Below are 13,202 nucleotides of genomic sequence, written 5' to 3' on the forward strand. Positions count from 1 at the left end.
GGAAGTTCTGGGCAGAGAATGTGTTGTGTTCTTCTTTTTAGGGTCCCCAAGACTTGGTCCACAATTGCAGTCAGTTCATCCCAAAGCTACTGGGTCCTTTGAGTCATGTGCATGCTTGGCCAGAGCTGGACCACCGCTCTCAGAGCAAGGACAACCATGGTGGCCATTGTGGGAACTGGGTAGTGCTGCTGAATGTGTTTGGGTAGGTTGAGGCTGGAGGGTGGGAAGGGTTGAATTCCAGCCCACTTTCCACTCACCAACCTTTGCAACCTGGTTTGGAGCTGGCATAGCTGAAGGAAGGAGCAGCCTCCCCCTTCCAGAAGAGGGTGCCATTTTGTAATTCTACCACTGGGGTGGGGAGTCTCTTCCTAATTCCCTTGAGTCTCCCTGTGTGCTGGAGGCTCTCACTGGTCCTTGTTCCTTTGCATATTCTGCTCACATTCTGAGGTGTAAGCACACATTCAGGTACTCCACCATGTCCTCGGCAGGGGTCATCAGAAGCCATCTGGATACTCCCACTGACCCAGGAGTGGGTGGCAATCCAGCCCAGAAGTCATCTAGGTGGATTGCAGACCCCTCCGGTGCCCCCAGGTTTCTGGAAAGCCTTCTAGGCAGCCAGCACAAGGTCAAATACTTCTGCACAGAGAATCCCTGCAGGGGGATTTGTTCCGGGAAGGGAATTACATTTCAATTTGATTTAATTCAATGAGAATGACACCAAATTGATCAGCTGGTAAAATGCCATTTGATGGGCAGATCTGCTCTTTCCAAGTCAATAGGAACCTCCAGAAAAATCAGTCTTGCTTTTTCAGACAGAACTGAAAGTTTTACCCGTTTCCTTTGCCTTTTAAAAAGGGCTCAAATTCCCTGAAGGTGGAGGGCCTTTTCCTCATAGATTTAGGGACCTGAGCAAAGTAATTAACCAACAGGCACCCAGGGGACACTGTGCAACTTCTGTATCAGGTAGAGTGTGTGTGTGTGTGTGTGTGTGTGTGTGTGTGTGGTATCACATCAGTCATCTTGTTCCAGACTTTCCTGTGATCTTGACAGACTTCTCAGTTTCTCTGGGTCTCAGTTCTACCATCTATAAGATGGGCATTTAGCCTCCCTCGGTCCTGCACTGGGCCATGTCCTTTGGAGCAGTGGCACGAACAATAACCACAGTCCCCAACAACCACTGCCACGGTCCCAGCAAATCATCACTAGCATTATTTTTTCTTTTTTTGGTGCTGGCAAGTGTTAGGCAAGTACTCTGCCTCTGAGCCACATCCCCAATAGTGTCATTCTTGAGCAGTTACTCTGTGCTGGGCACGATTGAAAACTTCATATGTTTTTATGGTTTGAGTATGAGGTGTCACCAAAACGTCCTGCATCCTGCGTTAATGCAGGAATATCCAGAGTGAAATGGTTAGGCTATGAGAGTTGTAACCCAATCAGCCCTTTCTAATTCGATATGGACTGACTAGGTGGTAACTGTAGGTAGGTGGGGCTTGGCTGCAGGAGGCGGGTCACTGGGATCACACCTGGAAGGGTTCATCTTCCCTTCGCCTTCTCCCTCCTTACTTCCTGGCCACCATGAGCTGAGCAGTGGTCCTCCATGGTGCCCTCCCGCCATGACGGTCTGCTTCACCTCAGGCCCACAGCCATGGAGTCAGCCAGCCAGGAACTGAACCTGTGAAACTACAAGTTGAGATAAACTGTCCCTCCTCTAAATTATTCTTGTCAGGTATTTTGGTCATACCGATGTAAAGCTGACTAACACGTACGCATTATATCACATGATATTTGTAATCATTCCATCAGGTAGAGACAGTCAGTTCTGCTATTGCACTTATTTTGAAAATGTGCATTTGTTTCGTCATGATCCATGTATTAGGGAATCATCGGAGCATCATGTTAATTTTGCAATTGCTTCCGTCTGGTATCCTGGGCGAGGAACACTAGATGGGCATAGAAAACTGTACCCAGTTGAACTGGGCTGAGTGGAAATACCCAGAAAGCACAGGTGCACACACCTCAGAATCTACGGGCTTCTTCCTTCAACATGTGTTTTAGGAGACGCTGACCTGGTGCCGTAACTTTCCTTCTGATTTCAGATCCTCCTCCTCCCCTCTCTTGACAGTGACTCACAAGCTGCTCACTTCTGCAAGCAAACAAAAGGTCCTTTGCACGGTAACCCTTTATGCTTATTGTACATTTATATGTAATTTTTACATTTTAATCATTTAATGTGTGTAAAACCATGCTGCCATTTTTAAAAATCAGGTTCCTCTTTAAAGAAATGTTCCCGAAGAGATTTTTGAGTAGTTCCCAATCCACTGTTTCCATAAGCCCTGTGGTTTTTGTACAGCATGGTGATTTATTTTATCTTATTTTAAAATTTCCCCCAATTTTGATAAAATATGCAGAACCTAAAATGGACCATTTTAACCATTTTTAAGAAGACAGCTTGGTGGGACAAAGTCCATTCACATTGTTGTACTACTGACCTCGCTGTCCATCTGCAGAATTCTCTTCATCTTTCTAAACCGAGTACCCTTTAAACGACAGCTCTCATTTCCTCTCCCCACTGCTCTTGGCAACCTCCATTCAACTTTCTGTCTCTCTGTGTTTGGTTCTGCTGTGTACCTCACGTCCTCAAGTTTTATCCACATTGCCTCGGGTGTCAGAATGTCCTTTTTTTAAACGCTGAATAATATTCGATTGTCGGTAGAGAACCAAAATTTTGTTTCTCCCTATCCTGATGAATTTGGGGACTGCCTAAGTGGAATGACAGCGGAACTGTACTTTTTCGATTTTGCACACAAGGAAGCTAAGGTGCCGAGTGGTTAGGTGACTCCCTCAATTGCCAGCTAATAAGTGGGACATTCAGGATTTGAACCCAGGTCTTGCTGATTCTGCAACTTGTGCCTCAAATGCTGTGCAACTCTGCTTTCTTCTTTTCATGTTATTGTCACCAATCCAAATGATGTTGACTTGGAGTCAGTTTGGTTATTAATTTCCTGTTGTTAACAGAAGCTATAGTGTCTGAAATCTCTGCTGCACCATCTGGAATTTTTAATAAAAACTTGAGGAATTTCCAGGGGTTCCTGCACATTGCATATGTGTAATAGCAAGGGGAAAACTGACGTTTAAAAACAGAAATGCCTGCAGCCACTTTTAAACTCCAGGTGGGGATGAGGGGCTACCTGACAGAAGGAAGACAGCTCTTTTGTTTGAGAAAATGCTATCAGCAGCCTTTTTTTTTTTTTGATTATTCAAGGGCAGGCTCGCTCTCTGCCCCCACCTCGAATAATCTGGAAGGAGGAGGAGGCTCCAAATTAAATGGCTCTACAGAACAAACTAGCGGGAATTTAAGAACTGTCCACTGCAGCTCTAAAGGGAGGGAGTCTTGGGCGCCTGCAAGATGCAGGAAAAAGAGGAGATTAAAGCGAGCTGCGGTAGGGAAATTAAGTGCCCCAGAACAGGGCACCAGGCTGGGGTCCCCAGAAGAGTGATAGCCAGATGGCCCTATGAGAAATTTCCTGTGTTGGAGTGGACGAGGGACTGTGAGATGAGGACTATTCCAGTATCAGTGTGCTCCCATGTGTGCTGTTTCGTAAGCTTTGCTCTCAGCAAGGTCAGCAGCTCAGAGCAGGCTCAGATGTGCTACCTTGGTGCCCAGAGCTGGAGGCCCTGGGTTCCCAGGAAGGAGCAGGGGTAGGGAAGGAGGATGCTTGGGATGGGAAGTGCCAGGTGAGAGGGCTGGAGAGCTGGGAGGGGAGCAGGGGCTGGGAGCAGGAGGGGACTGGCAGAGTGGAGGTTAAGGAATATTAGGGAAGTCTCTTCTCAGGTAGCAGGGATGGAGGCTGAGGTTACTTTTGTGGATAGGAGAAGAAAGAGTGGTCCAGAACATACCGTGGGTTACCTTCTGGGAAGCTGGCTTCCTGCTCCACGTCTGGCTCTGCCTGGGCTGTTCTGCCAGGGCCAGTGCTTCGTACAGATAAGCACAGCCGTTTCCACTTGTGGTTCTATTGTGCCCGTATCCAGGCTCCGTGGCACAGCTAGGCGCCCTTCTCAAAGTCCTCCTGTTAGATGTGATGCGTCAGTGATGATCGTTTCCCACAGGTGGCAGTAATGCGGGGCGAGGAAGGGACCACTGTGTCTCATTTGCCAGGAGTCAGCCTTCAGGCTCGGGGCAGGCGTGTTCAGCTGCTCCACGAGCCCTGTCCTGATGCGTGTCACCTTGAGGCAACCCTACGGGTAAGTGAGGCTCAGAAAGGCTGAGAGGCTGATGACCTCCTCGAGTCACAGCTGGGAAGTGGCAGCAGCAGAACATGAGCCTGGATTCATCAGTGTGTGGCTTCTGCCTCTGTCCTGAGACAGATTGGAAGGTCTTAGATCGTCCTGTCCCCTCTGCCCCACTCGGAGCTCAGGCTCCTCAGGAGGGTTCCTTGAAGCACACTGCTGGGCCCTGCCCCGAGAGTTTGGGGGAGGGGATGGCTGAGAATTTGCATTTCTAGCACCTTCGAAACCCTCTGAAGATCACACTTGAGAAGCACTGTGTTTGGTGAGATTACCATTGTCCCCAAATCCCATGGTGTGCCCTGCCCTACGTCCACAGCCAAGGGACCCAAGCTGGTCGGACTTCAGCGTGCCACCCTCTCAGACTGGGCTTGCTTGCTGTCCCTGTCATCCTGGTCAGCTGCCTATCTGGGCCTGGCTTGGTCTGGTGCCCGGGACTCTCCCTTTCTCCTCCTGGGGACATGCCTACCTCCTATGGCCAGGGCTTCTGGTTAATTCTAAGCCCTGAGGCTCTGGAGGGTGGTGAGGTAGGACCTTGGAACCTTGGCGGAGGACAGGTGCATGTGGCAGGGGGCTGAGCTGTCTGAGGGACTGAACTGGCCTCGGCTGTACCCCCTCTCTGCCTACCTTACACAGCCAGCTTTTACCTGGGAGACAGGTTGAAATTCCAAACAGAAAGAGAAATATCTTAATATGTATCAAGTGTCTTTTGACAGTGGCTTAAAGGCCCCAGAGACAGACTGTCAAAAGCAGTCCCTGGATATCTGGACGAATACGCCTCCACTGCTGGCGCCTGTCTCTCACCTCCACGGCTGGAAGTGGGGGTGAGTGTGTGTGTGTGCAGAGGGGAGAGGTGTCCTCCCTACAGGAGGAAGCTCAGACACTGGTGTAAAGCTCCTGCCTTGTGGGGGGATCTGTGGGTAAGTGGGGGTAGGCACACAGGGCACTGGGATTGGAGAGGCTCTCACAATCATCCCACGGGGAAGCGCTGTCTTTATCCTCCAGAATCTGGAATCCGGGGCAGAGTGGTTGAGGTACTTGCTTGAAGTTATGCAGCTGGTGAGTGGCACTGGTGAGATTTGAACAGACACTTCACCAACGAAGGTGCAGGGGTGGCAAATAAGCTCAGCACTATTAGTCACCAGGGGTATGCATATTAAAGCCACCGTGAGCTACCACCATAGTACTGGTCCCACTGGAATGGCCAGGGTCAGGGTCCAGTGTTAAAAAACTGACTGTATCCAGTGTTGGCAAGGATGCCGAGGAGCTGGAATTCCCACACACAGTGGGTAGGATGCAAAACGGTACAGCCACTTTGGAAAACAGATTGGCATTTTCTCAAAAAGTTCAACATATACCTATCCTAGGACGGGCCATTCCATGCCCAAATGTTTACCCAAGGAAAAAAGTAAGTGTAGATCAGTGCAAAGGCTGGTACATGCATATTCCTAGCAGCTTTATCATGGACTCAGAATGGAAACAACTTAAATGCCCATCAATGGGTGAACTCATAAATCATGGCAAATACACTAGTACTGAACAATAAAAAGGAATGAACTATTGATACGTGCAACCACATGGGTGTGTCTCAAAATAATGATGCCGAGTGCAAGAAGCCAGGTATGGAATGGGCACCGCAGGATTCCATTTGTACAAAAACCTTAGAAAATACAAGCCAAACTACAATGACTGGAAGCTCATCAGTATAGCCCAGAGATGGAGGGGTGGGAAATGGGCAGGGCCAGAGGAAGGGATTGCAAAGGGCACAGAAAAGAGAGTACACTTTGGGGGACAGAGATTTTAATTACTTTGATGGAGGTGACGGTTTTGGGGGTGAATGGCTTGGTCCTAACTTGTCAAATGTTAAACTTTTAAGTATGCATGGTTTATTGTATGTCAATTAGGCCTCAATAAAATAACCGTTAATGATGATGATGATGATGATGATGATGATGATAAAAAAGGACCCAGGCAGCAGTCTGTCTGTGAGCTGGGGCTCTTACCTCCACTGTGGTATTTTGAAGCTGACTTTCAGAGCAGGCTGGCGATGCGTCTGTGCTTGGTGGATGATAACGGCACCCTATTCTGTAAATTTAAGTAATTTAACCCTCTTTTTCAATAATCTTCAGCAATTCTTGTCCGCTTATAGCCATTATATGATGTGAAATGAAGAAGGTAAGTGACAGGCTTGAGGTCACATGGGTGGGACAAGGGAGAAGGGTGGACCTCCATCCTTCACCACTTCCTCAGCAAGAGGACAAGGGAACAGCAAGCCCAGACAGCTTCCGCGGGCTTTGGTCAGGGTCCAAGAGCCGGCCAGCTAGGACTATAGATCCCTTGTCCTCCAAACAGATTAAGCCAGATCTCTAAGGGTCCCGCCAGCTCTGGTGTGTAATGAGTTTGTGAAATTAAACGGCTCCATCCCCTGAAAGGCCAGCTGCCTGGGTGGATTCCTTTGCCTGTGTTTTAGAGATAATGGGTCTGTGCTTTGCCTTTCTGGTGGCCTTGAATACTTAATGCTTTGGATCTTTATTTCCTCGTCTGCAAAATGGCAACAGCTAGAACTAATTTGTGCTTTGGAAAATGATGGACCCTAAGAAGTTTGACTGTCTTTGTATTCCCTGGCTCCCTGTCTGCCTCAGATGGAACCTGTTTAAAAAATTGTGATAAAATATACATAACAGAAAATGTAGTATTTTAGTTCCTTAGAAGTGTGGCATTAGGGACATTTGCAATGTTGTATGCCGTCACCACTATCCATTTCTAGAACTTATTTTTATTATTCCAAACAGAAATTCTATTGTACTCATTAAATACGTACTCCTACTCCCTCACTCTGGCTCCCAGTCTCTGATAACCCCTATTTTATTTATGTTCCTATGAATCCGCCTGTTCAAGGTATCATAGGTAAGTGAATCATGCAACGCTCAAATGGATTGGTAATCCCACTTTAACTCCCACTGTTTTCTGGTTTGTGTGTTAGTTAGCTTTTCATTGCTGTGACAAAATACCTGAGAAAATCAACTTAGAAGAGGAGGAAAGATTTATTTTGGCTCATGGTTTTGGTTCATGCTCAGTTGGTTTTGTTGCTTTGGGCCCAAGGCGAGACGAAACATCATGGAGGAAAGGTATGGCGGATGAAGGCTGCTCAGTTCATGCAGTTCACAGTAGCCAGGGAGGAAATAGTGAGGGGCGGGGGAGAGAGAGAGGTGTTCTGGAATGAAATATACCCTTCAAAGGCATACCCCCGTGGTCTACTTTCTCCATCTGGACCCCGCCTCCTAAAAGCTCATTCAGCTATAAACTCATCAATGGATCAACCCCTTGGTTAACACTACTGCATTGGGGACTAAGCCTTCCACACACGAACCTTCGTGGGGGGGGGGGACATCCAGACCCAAACCATAACCGTTTACTTGGTTTTGGTGTTGGGGGTGGGAAGAGATGGGGCTTGATAGATCATAGGGCCCACTGTTGCAGAGCAAAAAGTGGGGTGGTGGGGAGCCCTCTGCTGGAGACAGCTTCGGGGGGCTCTCAGGCTAGACTCTGCGTCTGATTTAATATGACTGGTGTTGTTATAAAAGGGGGGAATCTGGATACAGAAAGAGAACACCATGTGGAGATAAAGCTTCTGTAGGCCAAGGATGGATAGCAGACCTCAGTAGTTAGGGAAGAGATTCTCCCTCACCCTCAGAAGGAACTATAGGCACAGTCTTGTCTTCACTCTCTGAAGGTTTGCTCCAGGGAGCTGACAATACCCAGACTACAGGGAAGAGAGGACACACAGTGTGTTAACACGCACGGGGAAAACCGCAGCACAGGAGCTGTATGCAAAGCTGGAGCCTGTCTGAAGGGCCAGATGGTTGAGGCTTCAATAACTTCCAATTTCAGGGAGGAAGGGGGTTTGGATGGTGGTGGCGTTGGGGATCCTGGAGGGTGGTGATGACAGGCTATGGGGCTCGAGGGGAGCAAAGCACCGAGCACAGTTTGTCTTATCAGATAGATAAAGTTTCTCAGGGAATTTTTCAGAGCTGCCCTGAGTATGGATGAAAGCTCTGTCCAGGCAGATGTCCTGAGGCGGGAGAAGGTTAATTTCCGGTCTCAGGTGTTTGTGATTTCCTTGTTAATGAGATTTCAGAGCATCTGCATTGCCTCTGGGATGGGAGCCTCAGAGGAAGCCCTGCCCTGCACTTGGAAGAGAATGAGGATCTGAGACAGGGCAGAGGGTGCGGAGGTGGGAGAGAAGCCTCGAGGTGGCTCCTTCTGTTCAAAGTCACCACCACAGTGTGGGGCTTGGGTATTGATTTTCGATCCCCAACAGAACCAACCCTGCCAGTACCTTGGTCTTGGACTTCCAGCCTCCAGAACTTTGAGACGATACGGTTCTGCTGTTGGAACTGGCCAGTTCGTGGGACTCTGTTACCGTAGCTCCACAGACCCATGACCTTGACCTTGACCTTGACGCCACTTTCATGTGGAGACAGGTCTACATCCCTCTTCTTGCAATTGGGTGTTTTGTGACTGTTTCAGCAGGTAGAGGAGTGCAGGATGGACATGGTGACTTTTGAGGCCAGGTCATAAAAGGAGATGAAGCTTCCTCCTGGCTTGTCAGGATACTTGTTCTTGATGCCTCCACGCACGCACCTGACTTCCTGGGTGTCTTCGGGTTTCAGTATGTGGGAGGCAACTGAACTGCTGTGGATGGGAGAGGGGGGGTGTAGGAGCTGAGAAGCAGCCTGGGATGGCAGGAAGTTGGGAGACCCTGAAAGGCAACCAGGGGTCGGCTCTCTTTGGAATCCCTCTGGAGTCCGCTCAAAAATTAATTAGACACAATGGCGCTCCTGATGAGGAATGAAGAAAGGCAACTGCAGTTAGATGACTGGCTCTCTTTCTCAAGGAAATCAGTAACTGTGGACAGTCCAGACTCTGAAGAAGGGTCAGGGGATGGGAGGGTCCTTCTTGCAGGGCTGCAGAGTGATTGGCCACATCACAGAGGCCAAGTTAATTCCCCAGACATCTCCTCTGCTCCTCCACAACCTCCTCCTGCTCCCTGCACCTCCTATGAGCCTTCACTCAGGCTCGACACCTTTTTTAATTTTTAAAAAATTTTTTGGTACTGGGGTTTGAACCCAGAGGTGTTTTACCACTGCGCTACATTCTCAGCTCTTTTTATTTTTTTTATTTTGAGACAAAGTCTCCCCAGTTTTCGGAGGGTCCCTCTAAGTTGCTGAGTTTGGCCTTGAATTTGAGATCTTCCTGTCTCAGCCTCCCCAGTTGCTGGGATTATGGCCTGTGCCATTTTGCTTGGCCCAAAGGCTTTTGATTGAATCCCTTCTCTGTGCCAAGCACTTTACCTACATTATCTCATTCAATTCTGCCAGTGATTCTGCTGAAGGATTTTTCTTGTCTTTTTACTCTATCATTCACATCTCAGTAGGGATGGATTAACCAAATTAATCCTGTAAGAAAATCTCAGTAGCACCATGAATATTTTAGGCAAAAGAGCAAGCTTTAAGCACTGTGGAGGCAGGGCCACCCCTTTAAGGAAGTAGTCTTAGCAGGTTGTAAAATGTTGAAATCTGCTGAGCTCTGGAATGGAAATTTCTTTCAATGTAGATTAGGCCTTGATTCAGGGGATGGAGAGAGACTGGTACCTGTGGTTCCCTTGGCAACCGCTCTCTGATTGGAAGAAGCCAGGGTGCAGAGAAGGGAGCATCTGGGAGGCCTGTATGACTCACCGGATGTGGACAGGACAGTTACAAGGCAGTCACCCAGTGACGCTGTGGAGGGACAGGGTCTTTCCTTTCTTTTAATTAACCTGCCAATGTCTTGGGAGGGACCCATGAGGCCAGAGAGAGCAGAGGCCTGAATGGCTGGCTTTGGAGAGGCCCCTTGGTTACAAAAGTCTTGTTTCGCCCAAGCTCAGAAGGCTTGCAAGCCCTCTCCTGCAGCGTAAAGAGAGGAGGACTCAGACAAAGGGCTCCCCAGGAGTTTCCAGGCAGCTGCGCAGGTTTCAGGGCAGAATCCCGAGCAGAGGAACATCCCTGGTTCTCCTATGAATGCCTTTTGGCGTCAGGAGGACTAAAGGGAGACAGAGAGGGTGGCAGAAGCATCAGTTGCCTCAGAGTCCAGCCTTTGGTCAGGAGCCGTTGGAGGGCCTAAGGATGGTGTCAACTGCAATTCTGGGCCGTCCGGTCTGCATCAAGTGCACAGGGATCAGAGCCGAGCTTACACAATGCTTGCTTGGGGTCAGGTGCCCTTCTAAGGGTTCTGGGGGCGGCGGGGGGGTGGCGGTGCTTGCTTCCTTTAGTCCTCACAGCAGTCATAGGGTGAGTTCCTTTGCTGTCCCCTTTTACAGATGAAGACACCGAGGCACAGAGGAAGCAGGCCATGGGACGCAGCTGGCAAATGCCAGAGGGCCTGGACCCGGGCGTGTTGGCTGCTGTGGACCAGCGGGAGATACCAAGGGGCACTAGTTAGAGAAGGAGACAGGAGGCAAGAGAGAGGAGACCCTGGGCAGAACAAGGCCAGAGAGCCTCCTCAGCCACGTCTCCACCTGATGATAGACATGCTTTACCCTGGCGGATCTCCAGCATGCAAAGGTCCGTCCTTGTGGTGGCCCTGGATGGTCCCAACACTAGACACAGGTGTGTTTCCAGCACCGCCACGATGAAAACATCCCTTATCTGTAAGATAAAGCGCAGACTCCCTGATGCGTCCTCCCCGGCCTCCCTATCAGACCTGCCCCCTGTGAGTCCCACGGGGGTCTCTGCAGGCGATGTGCCCTGCCCCTACAGTGATGAGCTGTCTGTAGAGAGAAGCTCGCTCGGCCCCTCCCGGGAGCCAGGCGGTCATGGCAGAGATCACCCACACCAGCAAGCAACATGCAGTAACTGTCAACCTCGAGGTGGATGGAAACACAGGGCAACAAGTGCGGGGTTCTAGAGGAGGAGCCCACTGTGTTCACTATACAGCAGGCCCCGTGGGCCACCAAGCGTGCAGGAGGCCAAACAACTCAGCTGCCCCGTAAATTTGGTACAAAACAGATATGCCAGTGGGGAGGGGGAGTGGGATGCACAGACGGCTCAAATCCTGCCAAAACCAACCCTGTGGGAGTGGTTCCAGGAACAGCCACAAATATTCCAATCTCGCAGGTTCTGCCACTCTGTCTGACCTGGAAAACAGAGCTCTCCAAGCCTCAATTTCCTTATCCCTGAAGAAGAAATGACAATAGTGTCCCCTCACCATGTTGGCATGAGAATTAAATGATACAACAGGCGTGAGGCTCCGAGCCGAATCCTAAGACTCGCCCTTCACCCTCAGTGGGAAAGATGAACTAACCACCAACTGTTCATGGCAACTTTCCTCGTTTTCTCAGAATAATTTTTGTGAGTTATAGCATCAAGGAGTAGAGCTGAGGTTGTCTTGCCCTTTGTGGCTTCAAACCCTTGGGCTGTGTTTAGAGACACCTGAACTCTTTCTCTGTACTTAGAGACCCTTAAAATCTTCTCAGACTGAGGATTCCCCAGATGTGGTCCTTGGCTGCACAGGACCTCTTTGTGGGCTGCAAAAGGGTCCAAAAATCCAACTTCTTTTCTTTCCCCCCTAAACAGATAAATGTGTGCCGTCTGCAATGTTTTGTAAGGGCTGCTTACAGAGTGAGTTATTAAAGGTCACCAAAAGTCATTGTTATTTTTAAAAATTTACTTATAATAAAACCTCCAAAGCACAGTAAGTGATTGAGTAACTTAATTCATTTTCTGTTAATGTAACACGAGGTTGGATTTTTTTTTTTGGTGGTGCTGGGTATTGAATTTAGGGCCTGTGTATGCGAGGAAAGCACTCTACCAACTGAGCTCTATCCCTAGCCTGAGACTGGGAAATTCATAAAGGACAAAGGTTTGAGTCATGGTTCTAGAGGCTAGGAAAATTAGGAAAACCCGATTGTCCATTAAATTGTGAATGGATAAGTAAACAGCGGTAAATTCACACAATGAAATAATACTGAGCAATGAAAAGGAATGGACTACTGATACAACAACCTGGATGAATCCAGAAAAGAATTTGCTAAATAAAAAAGGCAAGCAAAACAGTACTTTTTCTAGAATTTCACAAATTTTTTACATTTCTAGAAAATGCAAACATTTGTGGTGAAAGAGCAATGGTTGCCCGGGAACTGGGGCAGGGAAGAAGAAGGGGGGTATTCCTAAGAAAACCCTGGGGGTAACAGTTATGTTTGCTATCTTGGTTTTATTTCATGAGTGGTCAAAACTTATCAAATTGCACATTTTGTATTATGTTTATTATGTGTCAGTGAGACCTTGCTCAAATCACTGAAAAATTCCACAGCAAGAAAATAATCTCATAAAAGAACTGACAAAGGTTTGAGCAGAGAGCTCACTGAAGGACCTATACAAATGGCATATAAACACAAGAAAGGAGCTCAACATTAGCCATTAGAGAAACATAAATTAAACATAAATTAAAACAAAAATGTCTATATGGTTATTAGAATGGCTAAAATAAAATAATGAGGGGAAAACTCTCACATAGACAAAAAGCCTCTGGCTACTGCAAATGCTGGTGCAGGAAGCTTGGTGAACTTGAACTTCAGGTTTGGCTGGTGGAGATGAACATGGTGCGGCCCCTCTGGAAGAGAGTTTGATCAATTTTCATAAAATTATTCCTATACTTACCCTATGATCCAACCATCTCACTCTTGGGTATTCAGAGAAATGACAACCTATTTCACACAAAACTCTGGGCACAAATAGCAGATCCATTCATTCATTATTGCTCAAAGAATGGAAACCACCCAGAAGTCCTTAAAAGTGTGCATGGATAAACCCGCTTCAGGACAAACCTACAACAAAATACTACACAGCAATGAAAAATGAATAAGCTGTGGGTTCAAAGAA

The 13,202-nt window shown here is 48.1% G+C and overlaps 1 protein-coding gene across 8 annotated transcripts in view; it reads left to right on the top strand.

Moving 5' to 3' along the window:
- Positions 1-13,202, top strand: part of LOC124110168 (uncharacterized) — a 76,340-nt gene that overhangs the window by 50,200 nt on the left and 12,938 nt on the right. For 3 of the 8 annotated variants that reach the window (XR_009224317.1, XR_009224318.1, XR_009224320.1), the window contains 3 exons: positions 42-202; positions 2,097-2,172; positions 4,108-4,242. The exons of 1 other annotated variant lie outside the window; for it this stretch is intronic. Coding sequence is in view for 1 of the 7 variants with exons in the window: in XM_058570918.1 (XP_058426901.1) it covers positions 10,643-10,764 (122 nt within the window). In the remaining 6 variants the exon portion in view is untranslated. Of the gene's footprint in view, positions 1-41; positions 203-2,096; positions 2,173-4,107; positions 4,243-10,642; positions 12,498-13,202 lie in introns of those variants that run through there. 4 more of the 8 variants (XR_009224323.1, XM_058570918.1, XR_009224319.1 and 1 more) reach the window with 3 other exon arrangements.

The sequence above is a fragment of the Marmota monax genome, unplaced genomic scaffold, assembly GCF_021218885.2.
Source record: "Marmota monax isolate L192 unplaced genomic scaffold, Marmota_monax_Labrador192_F-V1.1 WCK01_AAM20220418_F8-fsc00008, whole genome shotgun sequence".
NCBI classification, from domain to species: domain Eukaryota; kingdom Metazoa; phylum Chordata; class Mammalia; order Rodentia; family Sciuridae; genus Marmota; species Marmota monax.